The sequence below is a fragment of the Ursus arctos genome, unplaced genomic scaffold (genome assembly GCF_023065955.2).
Source record: "Ursus arctos isolate Adak ecotype North America unplaced genomic scaffold, UrsArc2.0 scaffold_1, whole genome shotgun sequence".
NCBI lineage: Eukaryota > Metazoa > Chordata > Mammalia > Carnivora > Ursidae > Ursus > Ursus arctos.
Genome location: NW_026622763.1, coordinates 78,029,252 through 78,055,958, shown reverse-complemented (window position 1 = coordinate 78,055,958; position 26,707 = coordinate 78,029,252). Strand labels below are relative to the sequence as shown.

Genomic DNA, 26,707 nt, shown 5'->3' with positions numbered 1-26,707 from the left:
TTTAAATCTTGCCTTTCAAAGCTAACTTAGGACGACTGTCAATTCTGTAAATGGTAGTATCAAAGTATAAAGGACAAGATGAGGATATGACAGGATGAGGAAAGCTGGAAATCAACTGAAACCAGGAATCTACTGCACAGGCAGATAAATGTGTATGTAACAATATTCATGAAGATCATTTTTCACTCAAACCAAAGCAAGCATATGGGTTTTATCTGCTTTCCAGTGAAATAAATACCTGTGAGGTCAGCCAATCTAGATTTCGTAGAAAGATACAAAGCAGTTACACGCAACTAATGAATCGAACACCACATAAAAAACTAATGATGTACTATATGTTGGCTAACTGAACATAATAAAAAAAGTGATTGCACTTCAGTGTGTGTACAGAGAATGAGGGCCGATTCTGAGAGTTCAGCTCTCAAACTTTATTATTCAATATTAATTTGCTGAAGGTATGCTTTGTAACAAGCACAATAGTACTAAGTCCAGTGTGGGATAAGAAGGAAAAAAGACGTTGCTCCTAATAAACATACAGCTAAAGCAACTCAAAGTAAGGGAAACCTTTGGATATTTAAAAAATTAAGGTAAATAACAAATTCTTATATAAAATATACAAGGCTTATTTATAAATAACATTGTACATAAAAAATACAATCAAGCCTAAAAATTACTCCTAATAATTTCCTTTTTTTTTTTTTAAAGATTTTAAAGATCTTATTTATTTGTCAGAGAGAGCACAAGCAGGGGGAGCAGCAGGCACAGGGAGAAGCAGGTTCCCTGCTGAGCAAGGAGCTCGATGCGAGACTCGATCCCAGGACTCTGGGATCAGGACTAGGGCCGAAGGCAGATGCTTAACCAACTGAGCCACCCAGATGTCCCTAATTTCTGTTTCTATAATGGTATTAGAGAAACTGTTTTATCCTTAAGCCAGTATTCAAGTCAGGAAGAGGGAAAGAGGGAAAAAAAACCTGCAGGTCTATTCTATTACTTTCAAAGAGACACCAATCAATTTAGTTGTTTTTCCTGGGAATAAGGTACCAGCTGCACCTGTTTTGCTTTAAATGTTCATTTACTTACTTTGGATTTGTTACAGTTTGATCTTTGATGAATGTAAAGTAATTAGAAATGTTTCTGTCATAAGGCAACCATCCATGGGTTCCAACAATGTAATTCATGCTTACTGTTATCTGGAAAAGAACATATGAAGACAAAAATGAAATAAAAGACTAAAGAAAGCAGCACAAAATAACCAAATGCTCACATGATGTTAGCATTTATCATGTAAGGAATAATGTGGGATTGTGTACTTAAAACACAAAATTTATTAATTCTTTTCCTCTTTAATATTTTATTTTTAGGTAATCTCTACACCCAAAGTGGGGCTCAAACTCACAACCCTGAAATCACATGCTCTACCGACTGAGCCAGCCAGGTGCCCTGCATAAAGTCTTAATAATAATTGGAAAAAACTCTTTGTTTATTCTTATCTTTTAGTTCACCTTATATCTCATGGCAAGAAAAGTTGTCCAATGTATCTTTTTTTTTTAAAGATTTTATTCATTTATTTGACAGACAGAGAGAGAGAGCGAGCATGAGCAGGGGGAGGGGCAAAGGGAAAGGGACAAGCAGACTCCCTGCTGAGTGGGGAGCCCAACATGGGGCTCAATCCCAGGACCCTAAGTTTATGACCTGAGCCTAAGTCAGATGCTTAACCAACTGGAGCCACCCAGGCACCTTTGTATTTTTCTTTAGTGAGATAATTTTCGTCATCGTTTCTCAAAGTTTACTAGCATCTATTAGTTGGCAGTCAGAAGAAATTAAAAGTCAAGTCTTACCGTAAAAATATGACATATATAATTTAGAACATAAACCAGAAGTTATGGCAAATGCTTAAGAAGCCCCCTCTTTTTAGTGACAGTTATGGTGAATTTTATTTTTAAGATTTATTTATTGAAGAGAGAGTGAGTGAGTGAGCACAGGGAGAGGGGCAGAGTGAGAGAGAGAATCCTAAGCAGACTCCCCTCTGAGCATAGAGCCTGACCCAGGGCTTTATCTCACAACCCTGAGATCATAAGCTGAGCCCAAATCAAGAGTCAGAGGCTTAACCAACTGGGCCACTCAGGTGCCCCTTATAGTGAATATTCTTTTAAAAATGAAGAGCTTCCCTCCCGCCTAGATTATAAAGAAGAAAGAGATAACTTAAAGAAACACAGGTATTAAAGGTGAAAATCACAAGAATTCTATCATTGAAAGACACTTTTTTTTTGGATATATCTTTCTAGACCTTTTTTCTAAGCAAATACACAATATGCATAATTAGAAAAATAGGTCTAATTCTGGAATCTCTACTGTTCTCTGTGCTATACTCTATTCATATAATTTATACATGACAAAATGAGAATAAGACAGACCTAGGTTTGGTCCATGTGCCTGGGTCCCAGATCCCTTACTTGCTAGCTCTGCAACTTTGAACAAATTACTTGTGAATTCTAATTTCTCATCTGTACAGGGAAGTAATAATAGTGCCTATCTCACAGGATTGTTAGGTGGATTAAATTACAAAATTCAAGTAAAGCACTCACTAACATGTCCTGAGTGGTATACCTTAATCAATTCTGTATTATTTCTCATTTTCATTCTTTCACTGCCTTATGATATATTATAACAGCTGATGTTATATCCTTTTTTTCTTGTACAAAATTTTCTGGTATTTTCAGATATTTATTATTCCAAATAAGCTTTAGAATTACATTTAACTACATGAATAACACTATGAAACTAGAAGTCAGCCTCAAGAAAAAAATCTGGAAAGACCACTAATACATGGGGGTTAAATAGCAGGCTCTTGAACAATGAATGGGTCAACCAGGAATTAAAGGAATAAAATAAAATATATGGAAACAAATGAAAATGAAAACACAATGGTCTAAAACCTTTGGGATGTAGCAAAAGTGGTCCTAAGAGGGAAGTATATAACAATAGAGGCCTACCTCAAGAAGCAAGGAAAATCTCAAATAAACAATCTAACCTTATACCTAAAGGTGCTAGAAAAAGAACAAATGAAGCCTAAAGCGAGCAGAAGGAATAAAACAGATTAGAGCAGAAATAAATGATAAAATAAAAAAATAATACAGATCAATGAAACCAGGAGCTGGTTATTTGAAAAAAATAATACAACTGATTAACCTGTAGAGAGAGACTCAATCACAAAGAAAAGAGGAGCATCTGGGTGGCTCAGTCGATTAAACCTCCAACTCTTGATTTCAGTTCATGGCATTATCTCAGGGTTGTGAGATCAAGCCTCACATCAGGCTCCCACTCAGTGGGGAGTCTGCTGGAGATTCTCTCTCTCTCTGTCCCTTCCCCTACTCACTCGCTCTCTCAAAAATAATAATAAATCTTTAAAAAAAAAAAGAGAGAAAGGACCCAAATAAATAAAATCACAAATGAGAGAGGAAAAATAACAACTAACACCACAGAAATACAATTATAAGAGAGTATTATGAAAAACCGTATGCCAACAAATTGCACAAACTGAAAGAAACAGATAAATTCCTAGAAACACATAAATTGCCAAAGCTGAAAGAGGAAGAAATAGAAAATCTGAACAGACCGATAACCGGCATTAATTTAAAGGGCTATTTGTACCCTGATATTTATAGCAGCATTAATACAATAGCCAAATTAGGGAAACAGCCTAAGTGTCCATCAATTGATGAATGGATAAAGAAGATGTGGTCTATCTATCTATACATAATGGAATATTACTCAGCTATAAAAAGGAATAAAATCTTGCTGTTTGCAATGACATGGATGGAGCTACAGAGTATTATACAAGCAAAATAAGTCAGTCAAAAACAAATACCATATGATTTCACACACATGTGGAATTTAAGAAACAAAACAAATGAGCAAAGGGGGAAAAAAGAGAGAGAGAGAGAGGCAAATCAAGAAAGAGACTTTTAATTATAGATAACAAACTGACAGTTACCAGAAGGAAGGTGGGAGGGGAGATGGGTTAAACAGGTGATGGGTTGGGGGGTTTAAGGAGTGCACCTGTTGTGATGAGCACCAGGTGATGTATGGAAGTGTTGAATCACCATACTATACACCTGAAACTAATATTATACTGTATGTTAACTAACTGGAATTTAAATGAAAACTTAAAAAAAAAAGAAAAAAAGAAAACCATTTCTGGTTCTAAAAACTGACCAAAAGCAAATAATAAATCGAGACACATTTATTGAAAGAAAAAAAAAGAATTATATATAGTTAAGTACTTGAAATAAAAGCTGTGTATCTAGAAGACATGTTTTTTTAAAAAGATTTATTCTACAGAGAGAGAGAGCAAGAGAGAGCATGAGCAAGGAGGGGCAGAGGGAGAGGGAGAGAGAATCTCAAGCAGACTCCATGCTGAGCATGGAGCCCTATGCTGGGCTCCATCTTAGGACCCTGAAATCACGACCTGAGACAAAACCAAGTGCCAGACGCTTAACTGACCTGTGTCACCCAGGCGCCCATAGAAAATATATTTTTATATTTGGTCAAAATAATTTCATAAAAATTTTCTTTATTATTTCTAAGAAGTCTTTAAAAATTTATTTTCTCCCTCTCTCTCTCTTTTTTTTGTTAAGTTGTAATGTATTTGGATGTAGCAGTGTGAAAAAACCATAAATCAACTTACCAGTAACTCAGGACTGCCTTGAGACATAAAAGAACGAGACTGATTTTTGGGGACAATGGCCTTTATTAGTGGAACACCATCACTAATTCCCTATAAAATAAAAGACAGAGGCTTAGTGGCTGCTTCTGCTTATATTTATTAGGTTTGAGTTACTGAAAACTTCTCTTTTTTAAAACAAGAATGAACCCCGTGACACAGCATTTTAATCTATCAAAACATATCATTTAATTAAAATGTAGAAAAGGAGAATCACTATCCTGTACGCTTGAGACTAATGTAACACTGTGTGTCAAATATACTTTAATTTTTTTTAAAAGGCTAAAAAATGTAGGAAAGGAACTATGTACCGTGTTTGGGTGGCACAACTGAAACTTCTAAAACCCATCATTTTCTTGTATCATACTGCTCTGCTGTGAAACAGAAATGCAGATTTCAAGGAGCATCAACCATTAAAAACAGCCAGTGATTTAGAAACTTTCCTTTTCCCTTGCCATATTGACATGAATATAAAGTAGAAAATATAGACCATATAAGAGTATATTGCTCAATTCACAACATGGGCTATATTTTTATAGAATTTCCTTTTTCCTAACTTTCAAAACAGATCTATTCCATTACCTGAGGCAATCCCTGAATGCTGTAACAACAGGACCAGAAAATACAGTCCTCAGAAAACATCTGCCATTATATTACAACATGAAAGAAAACAGTAATTTGAACTAAGTTTTCTGATGTAACAATAGTTCATAAATTATACCTCACATTTATTAGATAAATTATAACCTAACATTATTGGGCATACACTATGCGCCAGGTACTATTCTAAGATCCTTATATGAATTAAATAATGAATTATAAACCATATAAAATTAGTCCCTCTTTTCTCTTCACTCTGTGAATCAAGAGAATTTACATTTGAACAAGAATAAATGAACATGGTGTTTGAAGAAATCCATTTATTAGGCCTTTGCTTTCACTGCTACCTGTTTTCTTCACCATTTTAACAACTAGGAAGAGATAACTACAGAGAGGCCTTCTCTTTTCATATGAATGAGTGGGGAAATACCTTCTCTTATGATGATGAAAAGGGATTAATAAATTATCAGGACCCAAGGATATCTATTGTGTTCTTTGTCCTGCTCCAGATACTGATCCTGGGGATAGCTATCCTGTGACATGGTGGGTACAAAGGGACAAATGCCACTGAATCTGCAGATGGAACTTGGAATGCATTATTCTATAAAAACAATGTCACAAATGATTAGACATAATGAAAAAATTTTATCACCACTGCATAATACAGTATAACATGTCCTTCAGATTATGTGTTAAATAATGGGTTGCCCTATGTGCAGTAAAGATTTAGTTAACATAGCAGGCTCGAAACAGCCCTCCTTAGAAAGGCCTTCCTGTAAGGTCAGCCCTTGGGTGGCATCTGGGAACTTGGTGGGCAGAGTTCCCTACACTGTTACAGAACTTCTCCTCAATGACAAAAGTGGCTCGCTATTCCTAGATTATTTGTGCAAACAACATGGTTTATGCTGAAGACCCTATTGTCTCCTGGGAGTCTGGAATTTTGGCATGTGCTAGGCAAAGCTTGCCTATGTGACCACCCCCAATAAAAACCCTGGGTGTTGAGTCTCTAATAAGCTTCCCTGGTAGACAAACATGTATTTTCACATTTCGTTACTGGGAGAATTAAGCACGTCCTGTGTGACTCTCCTGGAAGAGGATTCTTGGATGCTTGTACCTGGTTTCCCCTGTACTTCAGCCCATGTTCCTTTGCCCTTTGCTGATGTTGTTTTGTATCCTTTCGTTGTAATAAATTTCAGTTGTGAGTACAACTGTATGTTGCATACTGTGAGTCCTTCTGTAAACCTGAGGATGGTCTTGGGGACCCAGAACACATCTTGGAATTAGTCATTTCTTTTTTCTTTCTTTTTAAAAGTTAAGCTCTATGCCTAATGTGGGGCTTGAACTCATGACCCCAAGATCAAGAGTCACATATATGCTTTTCGATTGAGCCAGCCAGGGTCATCATTTCTAAGCACTGTTTCTATGTATACCAAGTTCCAGGCAACTGACTTAGATACTTTGGGAAAACAACTGATTCTGGAGAGTCTGTATTGTTAAACACTGAATTACTATATCTCACTAAACATGAATCTAGGAAAGGAGTGGCAAGAATTAATTATGAAGTGCTTTCAGAAACATGGGAAAACATTTACATTAAAGTACTATAGAGCTTACTACAACGTTGTTCTTTGAATAAAACTCAGCATAAAGCTAACTATAATAGAAACTTCATAAAATTTTTTACACCAAATTATCGAAAAATTCTATAAAGATTTCCCATGATACTGAACCTAAGAAACACATTATAATGATACTCTAATGCAGGATTTGACAAACTCGGCCTATAGTACAAGACCAGCCTACCACTAGTTTTATAGACTGTGGGTAAGCAAAGAATGGTTTTTACATTTTTAAATGGTTCTATTTCAAGTGGTTACATATGTACCTACATAACATTCTTGATTTTGCCTTTTCACTGCAGAGTCCAAAATATTTACTGTCTGGCCCTTTAAGAAAAATTTAACAATGTCTATTGTATTGCATGAGAGTTACTGCTTTTTCACACATATCCAAACTATTCTTAATAACTTTTTATCACCATTTTTCTTCTTGCCAAGAATATTACCAAATTCATAGGTATAAATGCACTTCATATTCACATTCTGAACCAAAGTAATTCAATATGTATATTTAAACATTTGAATTTAAAGTACTCTTTCAATTATAGCATTAACTATCTTGTTTTACTTGATTATTCCTTCTGATATTAGCAATTAACAATCTGACTTATTGGGCCATATTTTATAAATGAGCAGACACTATAATTAGGAGTTATTTTACACTTCCTCTACATATCATTTCAGCTGTCATGAAAAACAATTTAAATCAAATTATTTAGTTTTCCTTGTCTGGAAAATGTGAAGTAGAAGAAAGCAAGCCAAGAGAAACAGGTCTCACTATCACTCAGCAGCAAACAAAAACTTCCAGTAAGATTGTTTTAAAAATCCAAGAATATATTACTGCAACATTATTTACTATTTTGGATTAAATATAACCCCCCCTTCTTATAGAATTCACAGAGAAAATGCTTTGATATTACCAAGTTGGATATTACCTCTATAAAAAATGATTTGAGTTCAGAGAGGTGTTGAAACAGGTTCAGGGCTGAAGTGTCTGTTTTGGTCTGCTTCTGCACTGCTTCTTCTGCTGACAATCTAGGAGGATGTGGTTCCTTCAAAATAATTTTAAGAAAAAATAATTCCATAACTATATTAAGACATCTTTACTGTATTCCTTCATACATACTGGGCTCTAGCTACAATGGATTACATACCATGCACTGTTGACAAATTCTAGGCCATTGTTCAGACTAGTCCTTCAGCAGAGTTTTTATCTTGTTCATTTCTAGAGAAATCCTACTTCTACTTTAAAGTTTTTCTTACTGATGTCTGTCTTGAATTTCTAAGCCAGAATTAATTATTCTCTTTTATTATTTTAATCAGCACATTGCTTTGTTTAGTATTTTATTTAGTAATTATTTTTATGTTGGATTACATAGTTGTTTATGGTCTATCTTTTCCAACTAGGCAATGGGTACCTTTTTTAAGATTTTTTTTTTCTTAAGTAATCTCTACACCCAATGTGGGGCTCAAACTCACAACCCCGAGATCAAGAGGTGCACACTTCACCCACTGAGCTAGTGAGGCATCCCTTAGGCAAAAGGTATCTTAAAATCAGAAAACAAATCTTACTCATTTTTGGATTTTTGATACCTAGAATAGTATTAAGGATGATAGATGCTTAATAAATATTTGATAAAATTAAATGAATCATTCAAAAGTCAAAATTTATATGGGTGAATTCTTATCTCCTGAAATAAGATCAAAATGTCAATACCATCAGAATAAATTATAAATACTGCTACACTTGTTTTCAAATAAATTAAAATAGTCTTCTTTAACTTTAATGTCAGCACCATAAAACAGTGTTACCTTTATAAACAAGAAAATGGCAAATCAAATTAATAAGCAAAAGGCATAATTAAAGTGCAGAACAGAATTCCATCTAAAGGGGATTTTTCTACCTCTATCACAAAATATTAGATAATAGAAAATAATATGACAGCTCTAAGTACTTCAATATTTAGCTCTCAATCCATATGAGTATTATTCATTTTATTTTAAATTAAAGGCTGACTGGGAGTTAAGATGGTGGAGGAGTACGGGGACCCTAAGCTTGTCTCATCCCTCAAATACAACTAATAGTTATCAAATCATTCTGAACACCCAAGAAATCAATTGGAGGTCTGAGAAAAGAAATGCTACAAGTCTACAAGTAGAAAAGCAACCACTAGGGGAGCCTGGGTGGCTCAGTCATTAAGCGTCTGCCTTCGGCTCAGGGCGTGATCCCAGAGTCCTGGGATGGAGCCCCGCATTAAGCTCCCTGCTCTGCTGGGAGCTTGCTTCTTCAAGACCTCTCCCACTCCCCCTGCTTGTGTTCCCTCTCTTGCTGGCTGTCTCTCTGTCAAATAAATTTAAAAAATCTTAAAAAAAAAAAAAAGCAACCACTGTTTGGAAGGTAGGAAGTACTGAGACTTGAATCTGGTGTGATATAGCTGAGGATGCTGCAGTGGGGAGGGGGCCTGCTTAAGGAGGCTACCTCAAAGAATTATAAGTAGCTGAGTGCAAAATCAGAACTTTTAGAAGACTGCTACTACAGTGAGGGACATGCCTGGCTTAAAGGTGCTCAGATGGTGAAGTGGGGCAGAATTCCAGGCATGACAGTGTGATCTGAGGATCCCTGGGGTCACAAGAAGAATGGGTGGCACCTATACAGTTCCCAGGTATAAGAGTGTAGAAGCCACCTGAGAATAGCGAGTCTAAGTGCCAGCTTTCTGCTCTGTATTGCCATAAACTGATCCTATGTGTGATCAAGCAACTGCTTTCCTGAGACAGGTTCTCCAAATGGCATTAGTGTGGTGAGACCATCCCTGGGAGGAACAGCGCAGGTCCAAACCGTGGGAGTTCCCAAACTTTGGGGTTTTGAAACTCAGCCGTGTGCCTGGTATAAAGCTTGCACATACGCAAAATGAACACAGAGTTCTGACAGAAACGGGGAGACAAGAGTGGCTGAGTGCTTTTCTGTGAGGGCTCACTGAAGAGTAGGGAGTGCAAATTTTCAGCTCCAGTGCTAGAAAGCAGAGTGCTGCCACATTCATCCTGCCCATCGATGCTTAACATCGTCAGGGAGCAAAAGGGCGCCACCTAGTGGAGCCTGGAGCCACTTACACCAAGCTCTGCCTCCCTGTGCACTGCAGGCACATTTCCACTACGGCAATTCCACCAGAGAATCAGCAAAACGGGGCCCCTCCCCCAGAAGACCAGCACAAACAACTCTCTTGCACCAAGTCTACTGATCATAGAGGGCTGAAGAACTTCAGTTCTAGGGGAAAACAGTAGCTAGCATTCTTTGTATTTTATTCTTTAGCCTTTTGTTATTATTTTTTCAGTTATTTTCTTTTTTCCAATTCTTTTTTTTATCCTTTTTTAATTTTTACTTTTATAAACATTACATATATATGTTTTACTTTTCTGTTTCTTTTCATTATATATATATTTATTTATTTTGGGATCTAGTTTCTTTTCTTTTTAAGATTTTATTTATTTATTTATTTGAGAGGGAGAGTATGAGAGAGAGAGAGAGAGATCATGAGCAGGAGGGAAGGGTAGAGGGAGAAGCAGACTCCTCACTGAGCAAGAAGCCCAATGTGGGTCTCTATCCCAGGACCCTGGGATTATGACCTGAGCTGAAGGTAGACGTTTAACCAACTGATTCACCCACGTGCCCAGGATCTAGTTTCTTTTAAACAAGCAGACTAAAACACATCCAGGATTTAGTTTTTTTCTGTTGTTGTTGTTATTGTTGTTTCTCTTTTTCTTTTCTCGATAAAATGACAAGAAAGAGAAATTCACCCCAAAAGAACAGGAGGTAGTACTCACAGCCAGGGATTTAATCAATATGGATATAAGTAAGATGTCTGAACGAGAATTTAAAACAATGATTATAAAGATACTAGCTGGCCATGAATAAAGTAGAGAAGACACTAGAGAATCCCTTACTATAGAGATAAAAGAACTAAAAATCTAGTCAGGTCAAAATTAAAAATGCTATAACTGAGATACAGACCCAAGTGGAGGCCATAAAAACAAGGATGAACAAATCAGAAGAGTGCATCAGTGATATAGAAGATAAAATTACAGAAAGTAATGAAGCTGAAAAGAAGAGTACGAAGGCAGACTTAGGGAACTCAGCAATTCCAAAAAGCGAAATAAGGGGCGCCTGGGTGGCTCAGTCGTTAAGCGTCTGCCTTCGGCTCAGGGCGTGTAATCCCGGTGTTGTGGGATCGAGCCCCACATCGGGCTCCTCTGCTGGGAGCCTGCTTCTTCCTCTCCCACTCCCCCTACTTGTGTTCCCTCTCTCACTGGCTGTCTCTCTCTCTGTCAAATAAATAAATAAAATCTTTAAAAAAAACAAAACAAAACAAAAAAACAAAAAGCAAAGTAATATCCATATTATAGGAGTCCCAGAAGAAGAGCAGGAAAAAGGGGACAGAAGGTTTATCTGAATAAATAATGGCTGAGAACTTTCCTAACCCGGGGAAGGAAACATGCATTCAGGTCCAACAGGCAGAGAACTCCCCGCAAAAGCAACAAAAACAGGTCAACAGCATGACACAGCATAGTGAAACTTACAAATTACAAAGATAACGAGAAAATCCTAAAAGCAGCTTGGGACAAGCGATCTTTAACCTACAAGGGTAGACTTGGAAGGCTGGCAGCAGACCTGTCCACAGAGACCTGGTAGTTCAGAAAAGACTGGCATGATATATTCAAAGAGCTAAATGGGAAAAATATGCATCCAAGAATACTTTATCCAGTAAGGCTGTCATTCAGAATAGAAGGAGAGATAAAGAGTTTCCAAGAAAAACAAAAACCAAAGGAATTTGTGAACATTAAAGCAGCCCTGATTAAAGGGGGGCATTTGAGCAAAAGAGAGACCAAAAGTAATAAAGATCAGAAAGGAACAAAGACAATCTACAGGAACAGCACCTTTACAGGTAATACAATGGCACTAAATTCCCATCTTTCAATAATTACTCTGAATGTAAATGAACTAAATACTCCAATCAAAAGACATAGGGTATCAGAATAGATAAAAAAAGACCCATCGATATGCTGCTTAAAAGACTAATTTCAGACCCAAAGATACCTCCAGATTGAAACTGAGGAGGTGGAGAACCATTTATTATGATAATGGACATCAAAAGAAAGCTGGAATAGCCACCCCTATATCAAACAAACTAGATTTCAAATTAAAGACCGAAATAAGATACGAAGAAGGATACTTATCATAATAAAGGGGTTTATCCAACAAGAACATCTAACATTTGTAAATACTTATGCCCCTAACTTGGGAGCAGCTGAATATATAAATCAATTAGTAACAAAATTAAAGAAAGTCATTGATAATAATACAATAATAGGGGACTTAAACACCCCACTCACAGCAATGGACAGATCATCTAAGCCAAAGATCAACAAGGAAACAAGGCCTTTGAATGATACACTGAACCAGATGGACTTCATAGATATAGTCAGAGCATTTCATCCTAAAGCAGCAGAATACACATTTTTTTCTGAGTGCACATGGAACATTCTCCAGAATAGATCACATACTGGGTCACAAATCAGGACTCAACCAGTACAAAAAAGACTGAGATCATACCATGCATATTTTCAGACCACAATGCTACTAAGCTTGAAGTCAACCACAACAAAAAATTTGGAAGAACCACAAATACATGGAGGTTAAAGAACATCCTACTAAAGAATGAATGGGTCCACCAGTAAATTAAAGAAGAATTAAAAAAAAAAATACATGGAAGCAAATGAAAATGAAAGCACAGCAGTTCAAAATCTTCGGGATGCAGCAAAGGCGGTCCAGAGAGAAGTATATAGCAATACAGGCCTTTCTCAAGAAGCAAGAAAAGGCTCAAATACACAGCCTAACCTTATGCCTAAAGGAGCTAGAGAAAGAACAGCAAATAAAGTCTAAACCCAGCAGGAGAAGAGAATTGATAAAGATTAGAGCAGAAATCAATGAAACAGAAACCAAAAGAATAGTAGAACAGATCAACGAAACTAGGAGCTGGTTCTTTGAAAGAATTAATAAGATCGATAAGCCCCTGGCCAGATTTATCAAAAAGAAAAGAGAAAGGACCCAAATAAATAAAATCATGAATGAAAGAGGAGAGAGAACAACCAATACCAAAGAAATACAAACAATTATAAGAACATATTATGGTCAATTATACGCCAACAAATTAGGTAATCTGAGACATGGATAAATTCCTAGAAATATATGATCAAAACTGAAACAGGAGGAAATAGAAAACCTGAACAGACCCATAACCAGCAAAGAAATTGAACCAGTAATCAAAAATCTCCCAACAAACAAAAGTCCAGGGCTGGATGGCTTGCCTAGGGGAATTCTACCAAACATTTGAAGAATTAATACCTGTTCTTCTGAAACTTCCAAAAAATAGAAATGGAACGTAAACTTCCAAACTCATTCTCTGAGGCCATCGTTACCTTGATCCTAAAACCAGACAAAGACCCCACCAAAAAAGAGAATTATAGGCCAATATCCCTGATGAACAATGGATGCAAAAATTCTCAACAAGATACTAGCTAATAGGATCTAACAGTACATTAAAAGGATAATTCACCATGACCAAGAGGAATTTATTCCTGGGCTGCACAGGTGGTTCAACATCTGCAAATCAATCAACATGGTATACCACATTAGTAAAAGAAAGGATAAGAGCCATATGATCCTCTCATTACATGCAGAAAAAACATTTGACAAAATACACAATCTTTTCTTGATAAAAACCCTCCACAATGTAAGGATAGAGGGAACATACCTCAACATCCTGAAGGCCATATATAAAAGACCCACAGTGAATATCATTCTCAACGGGGAAAAACTGAGAGCTTTTCCTTTATAGTCAGGAACATGACAGGGATGTCCACTCTCAACATTGCTGTTCAACATACTACTGGAAGTCCTAGCCTCAGCAATCAGAAAATAAAAAGAAATAAAAGGCATCTAAATCGGTAAGGAAAAAGTCAAACTTTCACTATTTGCATATGACATGATAGTCTATGTAGAAGACCCAAAAGACTCCACCAAAAAATTGCTAGAACTGATACAGGAATTCAGCAAAGTCGCAGGATATAAAAATCAACACACAGAGGTCTGTTGCATTTCTATAGACTAACAGTGAAGCAGCATAAAGAGAAATCAAGGAATCAATCCTGTTCACAATTGCACCAAAAACTCAAAGATACCAAGGAATAAACCTAACCAGAGAGGTAAAACTCTTGTACTCTGAAAACTATAGAACACTTATAAAAGAAATTTAGGAGACAAAAAGAAATGGAAAAACATTCCATGCTCATGGATTGGAAGAACAAATACTGTTAAAATGTCTATGCTACCTAGAGCAATCTACACATTCAATGCAATCCCTATCAAAATACCATCAACATTTTTCACAGAGGTGGGACAAACAATTCTAAAATTTGTATGGAACCAGAAAAGACCCCAAATAGCCAAAGAAATGTTGAAAAAGAAAACCAAAGCTGATGACATCATAATTCTGGATTTCCAGGTCTATTACAAAGCTGTAATCATCAAGACAGTATGGTACTGGCACAAAAACAGACACAAAGATCATGGAACAGAATAGAGAACCCAGAAATGGACCCTCAACTCTATGCGTAACTGATCTTTAACAAAGCAGGAAAGAATATACAATGGGGGGGGGCACCTGGGTGGCTCAGTCGGTTAAGCATATGCCTTTGGCTCAGGTCATGATCCCAGGATAATGGGATCAAGATCCTCACTGGGCTCCCTGTTCAGTGGGGAGCCTGCCTCTCCCTCTGCCTGCTGCTCCCCCTGCTTGTGCGCTCTCTCTCTCTCTAACATATAAATAAATAAAATCTTAAAAAAAAAAAAGAATATCCAATGGGAAAAAGACAGTCTCTTCAACAAATTGTGTTGGGAAAATTGGACAGTCACATGCAGAAGAATGAAACTGCACCACTTTTTTTTACACCACACAAAATAAATTCAAAATGGAAGAAAGACCTAAATGTGAGACAAGAATCCATCAGAATCCTAGAGGAGAACACAGGCAGCAACCTCTGTGACCTCAGCTGCAGCAACTTCTTGCTAGATACATCTCCAAAGGCAAGGGAAACAAAGGCAAAAATGAACCATTGGGACATCATCATGATAAGAAGCTTTTGCACAGCAAAGGAAAGAGTGACAAAAAAAAGACAACCGACAGAATGAGAGAAGATATTTGCAAATGTCTTATCAGATAAAGGGCTAGTATCCAAAATCTATAAAGAACTTATGAAACTCAACACACAAAGAACAACTTGTCCAATCAAAGAAATGGGCAGAAGACATGAATAGACATTTTTCCAAAGAAGACATACAAACGGCCAACAGACACATGAAAAAAATGCTCCACATCACTTAGCATCAGGGAAATACAAAATTGAAGCCACAATGAGATAACACCTAATACCGGTCAGAATGTCTAAAATTAACAAGTCAGGAAACGACAGATGTTGGCGAAGATGCAGAGAAAGGGAAACCCTCCTACACTGCTGATAGGAATGCAACTGGTGCAGTCACTCCGGAAAACAGTATGGAGGTTCCTCAAAAAGTTGAAAATAGAGCTATCCTACAACCCAGCAATTGCACTACTGGGTATTTACCCCAAAGATACAAATGTAGTGATCCCAAGGGGCACCTGCACCCCAATGTTTATAGCAGCAATGTCCACAAAAGCCAAACTATGGAAAGAGCCCAGATGTCCATCAACTGAGGAACGGATAAAAAAGATGTGGGATATATAGAGAATGGAATACTACTCAGCCATCAAAAAAAAGAAATCTTGCCATTTGCAATGACATGGCTGGAACTAGAGAATATTATGCTAAGTGAAATAAGTCAGTCAGAGAAAGACAAATACCATATGATTTCACTCATATGTGGAATTTAAGAAACAAGGCAGATGAACATAGGGGAAGGGAAGGAAAAATATAATAAGATAAAAACAGAGAGAGAAGCAAACCATAAGAGACTCTTAACTACAGGGAACAAACAGCGTTGTTGGAGGGGAGGTGGGTGGAGGGATGGGGTAATTGGGTGATGGGCATTAAGGAGGGCACGTGATGTAATGAGCACTGGGTGTTATATGCAACTGATGAATCACTAAATTCTACCCCTGAAATTGATAATATACTATATGTTAACTAAATTGAATTAAAATAAAATTTTTTTTTTAAACTCAAAGGCTGACCCTCTTGTCATTTTTTATGGTGATGAAAACTAATTAGCACCACTCCTATGAAAAAAAGAAAAGTAAAATTGGTGCAAAAACATTACAGAATCTATTTCAAAGCTCAATGAAATGTTCTGTTTTCTTCGGTTACTTTCGCATTCTATCAGCAGATAGATTTAAAGCATTGCTTTTAAATATGACTATTCTGTAAAAAACCAATGTTGGAGGCTTCAAACTAACTCTACTAAGGAACAGTAGGAATTACAACGCTTAGTCTGATAACTGAATTAACAGAAGTTCAACATATTTTTAAACCAGAATGTAGATACCTTCTTCCTGTAACAGTTGTGGAGATTCAATTCACAAATATTTACTACACAAATACTATATGTAAGAAAGATATAAGATGATTTGGAGAAGGTTGCTGTGTGTAACATACTTACAATAAAGTAACACAAATGCACAAATATACAACTAACACAGAAAACATCATTATTAGGATATAAATAACAGCCCACAGAACATGGAAAGTGATCTAATTCAATAAAAGAGTTTACAGCTATTAATTCAGAGGAGACATGGCATGGTAGAAAGACTTTTGAGTTGGGTGGTCATGCATTCAGATCCTGTTCCAGTCACACTTTAGTTGTTTAAACAAAATAAAGTCATTGGCTTTCTGAGTAAATATAACTCCTCTGTCTCTTAAGAGTTATTGACTGTATATGTGGATTTTGACTACAATATTTTGTTATTTCAAAATAGGAACAGTCATTTAAATCTATTTACTTTTTAAGTGACAGTATGATTTTTCTTAAATTCTAGGTAATTCTGAGAGATACAGTTTTAAATAATTAAAATACTTGAAAACATTGGTAGTACTCCTTAGCAATTAAATTCTAGACTTATGTATTAACATTTTAAGTAATCAATAATTTTAATGATTTACCTTTAAGAGCTGACAAGGTGTTTGCCCAAAATTATTAATCATCCCTTCTAAGGCTTTTCTTTCCTTCTCATCTGTTAAGGCATCCAGATCCACAGCTCCTAAAACAAGAAGGAGTCAATTCACTACAGAGTGAAAACAAATCAGCAAGCCACACAACTGATTAATATTTTTGGAGACTGAATAGTGTATTTTCAACAAAATATCATTCGGTCTTCAATTTGTAAGAATATTGTGAGAAAGGCAATTTTTTATTTTTTTATACGATTTTATTTATTTATTTATTTTAGAGAGCAAGAGAACACATGAGAGCATGAGTAGGGTCAGCAGGGGGGAGCAGAGGGAGAGAGGGACAAGCAGACTCCATGTTGTGTATGGAATCCAACTCAGAGCTTAATCCCATGAGCCTGAGATCATGACCTGAGCTGAAATGAAGAGTTGGACGCTTAACCAACTGAGCCATCCAGGCACCCCAAGAGGCAATTAAAAAAAAAAAACAGTGACTCCAAACATTAAATATGTATAAAAAATATAACATTCCATCCATTATTTAGAAAAAAATTTATTAATTTTTTATTTTTTTAAATGATTTTATTTATTTATTTGACAGAGAGAGACAGCCAGAGAGAGGGGGAACACAAGCAGGGGGAGTGGGAGAGGAAGAAGCAGGCTCCTAAGCGGAGAAGCCTGAGGTGGGGCTCTATCCCAGAACGCTGGGATCATGCCCTGAGCCAAAGGCAGATGCTTAACGACTGCACCATCCAGGTGCCCCAGAAAAAAAAAATTTTAAACAAAAGTTAACTGGTAGTGCATAAAAGTTTCTCTTGAAAATGTACAAACTATCTCACAGTACACCTGTTTTCTTCATGATAATCAAGCTGAAACAAGTGTAATAATCACATAAAATACTACTGTAAGTTACTGCTTATCTAACAAACACTGGGTAAGGTGATATTCTGGTTAACTGATTATACCACACCATACTTGATATGGTTAGTAAGCGGCCAAACTAGGTAAGTTGAATTTCAAAGCCTATGCTCATAACCACCATGCATATCACTCCTCTACAAAACTATTATCAAATGAATAAGGGAACGAAAAAATAGGCTTGTCTATTTACCAAAAGGCATATGGACTCTGCTCCAGTTCATATTAACTTCACACTATTCACAATCTTTACTACTGAAGGATTAGAAAAAACTACTTCTTAAGGCTTTCAAAGCCTTCAGAAAATGTTCTTGATCCTGAGCTAAACATTAGAATGATGTCACCTTATTTTTTTTTTTTTTTTGGCTCACCCTCTTTTTATTTTTTTGATGTAAAGTTCGATGATTCATTAGTTACGTATAATACCCAGTGCACCATGCAATACGTGCCCTCCTTACTACCCATCACCAGCCTATCCCATTCAACTTATTTTATCATTTGAAGAGTTTGTTATTTATAATACTAAAAGTCTTCTTTCAAAGTCTGCTAACAATTCAACACTGAGTACTTACTGCAGGACCTGACTGAATAGGACACTTAGGGCCAGAAATCAAAAACTTTTAGGCCACCAATAACTGACATTTATAATTAGTTTGCATATACACTATTTTTTTTTATCCCCTTTCACTCTTCCCTGCACCTACCTCCCCTCTGGCAACCACTAGTGTGTTCTCTATATGTAAGAGTCTTTTTGTCTTTTCTTTGTTCGTTTGTTTTGGGTTTTTTTTTTGAGAACTTATTTACATCATTTTTAAATTCTAAGTTATTTTTTTTTAAATTCTAAGTTATCTTTTTAAGTTTTACTTAAGTTCCAGTTAACATACAGTGTAATATTAGTTTCAGGTGTACAATATAGTAATTCATCAATTCCATACATCACCTGTTGCTCATCAGGACAAGTACACGCCTTAATCCCCCTCATCTATTTAACTCCTCCCCCACACTCCTCCCCTCTGGTACCATCAGTTTGTTCTCTATAGTTAAGAGCCTATTTCTTGGTTTGTCTCTCTCTTTTTTCCCCCTTTACTCATTTGTTTTCTTTCTTAAATTCCACATGAGTGAAATCATATGGTATTGGTCTTTCTCTGACTTATGTCTCTTAGCATTACACCCTCTAGGTCCATCCATGTTGTTACAAATGACAAGATCACATTCTTTTTTATGGCTAATATTCCACTCTGTGTGTGTGTGTGTGTGTGTGTGTGTGTGTGTGTGTCTATCTCACATCTTCTTTATCCACTCATCTATCAATGGACACTGACTGCTTCCATATCTTAGCTACTCTAAATAATGCTGCCATAAACATAGGGGTACATAGACCTTTTCAAATTAGTGTTTTCCTATTCTTTGGGAAAATATCCAGTAGTGGAACTACTGGATCATAGCATACTTCTATTTTTAATTTTTTGGAGAACCTCCATACTGTTTTTCACAGTGGCTGCACTAGTGCACAAGGGTTCCTTTTTCTCCATATCCTTGCTAACACTTGTTATTTCTTACATTATTTGAGCCATTCTGACAGGCATAAGGTGATTCCTCACTGTGGTTCTGATTTGCATTTCCCTGGCGATGAGTGATGCTGAGCATCTTTTCATGTGTCTGTTGGCCATCTGCACGTTTTCTCTGGAAAAATGTCTCTTCAGGTCCTCTGCCCATTTTTAAAATCAGATTTTTTTTTTGGTGTTGAGTTGTATAAATTCTTCATATATTTTGAATATTAACCCCTTATTGAATATATCACTTGCAAATATCTTCTCCCACCGAGTAGGTTACCTTTTGTTTTGTTGATGGTTTCCTTCACTATCAAAGTGAAGATCTGCATGGATACTCTTAACTACTATTTAAAAAAACCAGTCAGTCTCTTAATATTTCAAAGAGAAAAGATCATTAAAACTGTTTTTAAATGTAGTCTTTCTCATGACCAAAATATCATGTATAAACACCTATTAAATGATACTTTCCATCAACGGAATGTAAGATATAAAGTGTATAGGCTTATACCTTCATAACTACAGTAATAGAAAACATTGAGTGCTTCCACTGCAGCTGGCCCCCTCTGTTTATAGCCAAAAATCAGATCTATCCATTCATGAAGATGAGCAGAAACATATTCAGACTCCTAAAAAAAGAACAAATAATATAGAGATACCTTCCAACTACAATGTAAATATTGGTCCTTTAAAAAAGTAAGAGAAAATTAAGCATTTCTACACACAAATCTTACCACTGTAAATAAAATTATCTCAAAATCACGTTAAATATTTAATCAGTATCTACCACATATTTTGGATATATTCTATCTAGTATAATGTAGACCTATTTGTTAATATTTAATAATACATGTACACCTCTTAACTAATGGGTAAAGACAACAACTCAAGTATTCTAATAGCTGAAATATCAACAACAAAAAACTTAATGATGGCTATGGATATATATTTGCTGTGAAATTTCCATTGAAACAGCTATCTAGAAATTCAACTGAAAGAAACAAACCAGTTGGGGTTGATTAAAGGTGGCTGAAAATCGTTCCCTCCAACCTACCTGACCTGACACCACCCCAATATGAAGGTGGACTGTGGCAGACAGAGGCTTGAAGGACCTCCTGAAGCTGGTTAGTGATGGTTTGAAAGACAGTATGGGACTTGTTACTGGAGACAGGAGAAAAGGGGGCTCAAGTTTAGTTCCATTAATGATAGAAAGAGTACCTAATCAACTCATGAATCTGGGGATAGAGATTTCTTTTTTGGTTTTTATTTTAGTTCCAGTTGGTTAATATACAGTGTAATATTAGACTCTGGTGTACAACATAGTGATTCAACACTTCCATACAATGGGTGTGGGGATGGGTTAAATAGGTGATGGGGATTAAGGAGTGCATTTGTTGTGATGAGCACCTGGGTGTCATCTGGGGATGGAGATTTCCATGCTAATTGGTTCTTTTAGCTGCCTTCTATAAAGTGTGGAAGGAGTAAGATGAGTTTAAAAAAAGAACTATTCATGGGGTGCCTGGGTGGCTCAGTGGGTTAAGCACATCTGCCTTCGGGTCAGGTCATGATCCCAGAGTCCTGGGATTGAGCCCCGCATCAGGCTCCCTGCTCAGTGGGGAGCCTGCTTCTCCCTCTCCTCCCTGCTCATGCTCTCTGTAGCTATCTCTCTCTTTCTCAAATAAATAAAATCTTTAAAAAAAAAAAAAGAACTATTTAGGTTTTAAGCGTAACTTAAAAAAAAAACATAAAGGAGCAGGTCTTGCTGGGGTCCAAATAAAATTATTTCTCATTCCCAGGATACTAGAGGGCAAAGACCCTCTGCGAAATGGCAAAGGTCAACGATCAAATCAGAGGTCACCAGTAAAACATGGCCTCAGGCGAAAGTTTAGTTCAAGAGTGTGGCTGTGAAGCAATCTGCTGAGACTTCAAATATCTAAGGTGTGCTGCACAGACCCACTCAACTAGAAAACAGAACACCTTAAGAATCTTATTTTTCTCACAGTAGCCTCCCACTGGGCCCAAAGGAAATAAGGGGCTGTTTTCTAAAGTAATGTGAAATGGTTTTTATCCAATAAAGTTGATGCGCAAGAAACCCATAAAATTTTCAAAGATACTGTATTAGTTCAGACTGAAAGAGGTAGAAACATTACAAAAAGGATGAGAGAACTTTGGCTTTCAATTTATTGTGGTTAGGTAAGAGGCTGACAAAGACACTCATGAGAACACTTTTCTTTTTTTTTAATGTAAAAGAATGACTCAAAGCAGGAAGCTAAGAGCCAAAGGGTAAAACAAAATAGCCATGGAGAACCACTCAAGGAAAAGCACTGGGCTCTAATGAAGGAACTGAAACCATGTCCCTGCTGGAATTCTGAATTGTTATAAACCAGTTACTGCTAGGTACCTCTTGTTTTTTTCTTCCCCACCTTTTTAAGTTAAATTCTATGCCCAGTGTGGGGCTCAAACTCATGAGCCAAGAGATCAAGAGTCACATGCTCTATGGACTGAGTTAGCCAGGAACCCCTTTTAATCTCCCTTTTGAATGAAAGTGTCTATGATAGTTCTTCTGTCTTTGTTACACTACTGTTGTTATGTGGGGACAGATAACCTGTTTCTCTACTTCACAGTCTTCAGATGCAGGAGCAGACAAACCTGAACAGTTTTGTGCCCACATGGATTTGATTTAGATTACTAACAAGATTCTGGACTTCAGACCTCATGCCTTAATGCAGGGATCAGCAAACTATTTACTGCTTGTGGGCCAAATTTTACTAGCTCCAGATCTGTAGAGTAGTACAACAAAGCCACATCCATTTTCTTTTGCATTACAGTGGCAGAATTTTGACACAGACCTTAAAGCCAGAGAAAATATTTACTGTCTGGTCCTTTATAGAAAAGTTTGCAGATCCCTGACTTAAAGGTCCCTGTCATGAGACTTTGGGAGGATCCGCAGAGGAAGTATATACATTTTGCGTGTAGGAGGAATGCAAATAATTTGTAGTCAGAGGGCAGACTGTGTGTGGAGGATTAAAGATGGTTGCAAATTCTTTTTCCCTCCCACCAAGAGATGGAGTTTACCCTCCCTCCTCTTGAATCCGCACTGACTCTGACAAGGTGACAGAAGTGCTATGACCGTTCACAGCCTTAAGCCTTAAGCAAGCATGGAAGCTTCCAATTTTGTACTCCTTCCTGAGCTGTAGACATGTACATGTCTGGTTACCTAGCTAGAGAGACCACATGAAGAGGAGATATCCTGAGATTACATGGGAAGGAAGAAAAGCCCAGCATCCCAGTGTCTCAGTGCAGCCTCCAGATGACTCCAACCTCAGCTGCTATGACTGCAAGGGAATGAGAACCTCAAGCAAAATGAGAACTGCTCAGTTGAGACCACTTAACTCACAGAACTGTGAGAGATAATAAAATGATTATATTTTAAGCCACTAAATTTGGGGTAGTTCATTGCACAGCAATACATAACTGAAACACAAGATTTTAACACATTAATATAAGGAGCATGTCAACTAGGGATGTACTGTATGGTGACTAACATAATATAATAAAAAATATTATAAAAAATAATATAAGGAGCATGTCTTCCTAAAATCCTAGACTCCTACTTCATATCATAGATAATATAGAGAAATGCATCTGAGAAGTTCCTGGCTAGATAATAAGTAAGATTATTTTTCAGAGTTGCTTAATTTTTTTTCCCAATTCCTTATTCATGCATAGTTTTATTGTTTACAAATATTATGATCTAATCCTGAATTTCATAAATTTGACATACTATATACTAACGACAAGGAATGTTTCCAAGTATTGGCCTAATTAGTTTCAGACTCTGAAACATTTCAGTTTAGACAGAGAACTAAGTGGACTATTGTGGGGGGGGGGGGGAGCGTCATTTACAAAATGACACAATATCAATGTTTAATTTTCACTACTCTTTTAATCCCAAACTGGAAATTCAGCTAAAAACTAATATTTTTTAAAGTGGAATTTAGGATTTAGCAGTCATATTAAAAACTTACTGAAATCCTTCAGAGAAAACAAAAATGTACTCATCCTTTGTTAGATTTTTTTTTTAAAGATTTTATTTATTTATTTGAGAGAGAGAGAGCGCGCACGCATAAACACAAGCCGGGGGAGGGGAAAAGGAAGAGGGAGAGAATCTCAAGCAGACTCCACATTGAGCCCGAAGCCTGACAAGGGGCTTGATCCCAGGACCTTGAGATCACGACCTGAGCTGAAATCAAGAGCTGGACACTTAACCGACCAAGCCACCTAGGAGCCCCTCATTCTTGTTAGATTTGAAACAAATGTGGGAACTACAAAACACCAAACAACACCAGCTTGGTGGTTGGAACAGTTTAAAATACAACAGGCAGTTATCTTATAGAACTTAATATATATGTATTTTTTGCTATATATCCACAGGACTATACCATATTCTTACTCTATCAGAAGATTCATAACTTCAAAATCAATTACCATATTATACTTTCTACAACAGTATACATAACAGATGACAAATTAATCTAGAAAAATAATTAATAGCCAGATATACTTTAGTACATTCTCTAGAAAACACATGCATCTCTATCTTAGTAATCTAATAACTAAACACAAAAATCTTACCAGAGCTTTTCTATGTTTATAGATGAAATCTTCAGCTGACTTAGCCCATTTGGGAAGAATAACGTCATTTACTACTTCTTTGGAAACTTGTAGACAACCCAAGTTAAATTCTAAGACAAGTAAAAAATAAATGCATCAAATCATTTTAGATTTAAATAAGTCAAGTAAAACAAATTCAAGGGCACAATCCTTAGCAAAACTGAGGCTTTTTTCCTTCTCTAAGAGTAAAAGGTGAGAACCATATACCCTTCTTGATCTAAATTTATTGAACAGGTAAAAATAATTCTTAACATATTGAAATGCATTTTATCAGTTGATTAAAAAGGTAAATGAAAATAAAATACTTTTAAATTGATTTCTGGTTGAGAAGTGGGGGCACTATAGATAAGACCAAAACCTTAACCTAAACAAAAATGCAATATTCAGTATTCTTCTTACATTAAAAATAATTAATACAGTCTTTCTAATGGTTAATTTACAAAATACAGCTCCTTAGTACTTTTCAGTATTACTTACACTTTAAATTCACTCATTGGAAATATTGTATTTGTCATGAAAGAAAAAATATGTATTTGTACACCACTCTTCTAAGTAGATACTGACATCATAACGATTTGCTCATATCATTAAAATATAGTATTTTGACAAAACTGTCCCAAAGATGAGGTTTTCTTGTTTATACAGCATGGAAAGAGAAAAGTGTTAACATAAAAGACCTTCATAAAAGAAGCTGCCTTAAAATATCAGTGTGTCCCAAAGCTGGAGAGAGGTTTGAATGTCATAGAATGACAGGATGCACAGGGCCTGTGGCTTTGTTAACCCAGCTACTACTGTGTAACAGATGTTGCCAACCTGCTAGCCATCCCTCCTTATTTGGTAGCAGAACCTTGATTTTATTCAAGTATCCATCCTTGTGCTTTATTTTATGCCTGTAGCAGGCTGACTGGTGTAAGGACAATGACGAGAGGTTATAAGAAAGGATTTCTCACCCTTAAGAAATGACCCAAAGAATTAACAACACACTTCTTTCTAAGATACTATTGTATCTGCCTTGTGAAGCCTAGAAATGCTTCCTTCAGTCATTTGTAACCATGAGAGGGACTAGCCAAGGACAAAGCCCAAACACTTAGAACAGGAGAATGAAAATACAGAAAGAACTTGGCTTTGATGATTTTGTTAAGTTACCTGAATACTACCATACCCTTAGGGTTTTCATTGCGGAAAATATTAAAATTTTCTTGCACAATTTTGAGTTGGTTTTACTAATATTTGTTTTACTAATTAACAGTAATATTTGTTGACATTCTAAGTAATGTACTTTGCTTTCTCCCACCTAACTCATTTCAAAGAAGCAATATACAGTTAGAAAAAGAAGTCAGCATTGACAGTAGTGCAAGACAGCAACCTGCTGTAACGAACATCAGAAATTATCAAGCTAAGAGTATCTTAACTGCTGTGTCCAAATTTAATCTGCTCATCCCTCCTACCCTGGATACCCTGCTTTGGAGGCTCCAGTCCTATGTCTAAGAGTCTGGGATCGGAGTCTGTCAATAGATTCATTTGATTTTCTGAAAATGACCGATTTTAAATGCCTTATGCTGAGAAATCTGATGCCCTGCCTCCAACAGCATGTCCCAGAGTGCATGATCAGAGGACACAAAGCCCTGGATACGCTCTCCCTGGTGTGGCAAACAACTCTACTAAAGAAGCAAAGGGTCAAACATCAACATTTCATACTAGGGGAGGAAAAAGAAGTTGGTAATGGTCCTTTGATATTGTAATTTCCCTTAAGAAGACCAGTAGTAACAATCTTGTCATTTTCTTACTGTGCTTAAAAATAAATCTAAAATTACTTCATGGAGGAAGTATTTGGATATTTTTAAAGACTATGTTTGGCTCCATAATTCTCTACTTCAAAAACATAATATGATTTTTCAAACACTGTGGTAACTTATAGCCTACCATTAATTTCAATTTACTTCCTCTCTTCTGCTCCAAACCAGGAGTCAGCCAACTTTTTCTATAAAGTGTCAAAGAATAAATATTTTTTGCTTTTGAGCCCCATGGTCTCTGTTGCAACTACTCAAATATGCTGTTACGCTATGAAAGCAGCCACAATCCATACGTGGAAGAATTGGCTTGGTTGTGTTCCAACAAAATTTTATTTATAAATAAATGAGTTTATCCTGTGGATTTGAGCCATGACCTACAGTCTGCAAACCTCTGGTCTAAATCCTCAATCTTATCTAACGCAAACACTTTTTTTTCCTTTCCCACCCCTAACTCAAACACTTTTAGCCTAAGTGGCTAGCTAAATGGCTGAAATAGCATATGGCCATTTTTGTTTTCTAGGAAACACTGTACTCTGATAAATTCTCTCACCAATTCAAATTTGACTCATTTATCATGGTTTACCACAGCACTTCCTTGGAGGTCTCAGTCAAACCATATCACTGAATAACAAA

At 36.4% G+C, this 26,707-nt stretch overlaps 1 protein-coding gene across 7 annotated transcripts in view; it reads right to left on the bottom strand.

Moving 5' to 3' along the window:
* The window catches only part of NBEAL1 (neurobeachin like 1), a 190,214-nt gene that overhangs the window by 19,904 nt on the left and 143,603 nt on the right, over window positions 1-26,707 (bottom strand). For 6 of the 7 annotated variants that reach the window (XM_044381252.3, XM_057304148.1, XM_057304135.1 and 3 more), the window contains 6 exons: window positions 24,243-24,352; window positions 20,119-20,236; window positions 17,134-17,231; window positions 7,878-7,994; window positions 4,688-4,777; window positions 1,081-1,190 (listed from right to left, as the gene is read on the bottom strand). In XM_044381252.3, coding sequence (XP_044237187.2) covers window positions 1,081-1,190; window positions 4,688-4,777; window positions 7,878-7,994; window positions 17,134-17,231; window positions 20,119-20,236; window positions 24,243-24,352 — 643 coding nt within the window. Of the gene's footprint in view, window positions 1-1,080; window positions 1,191-4,687; window positions 4,778-7,877; window positions 7,995-17,133; window positions 17,232-20,118; window positions 20,237-24,242; window positions 24,353-26,707 lie in introns of those variants that run through there. The other variant, XR_008956279.1, reaches the window with a different exon arrangement.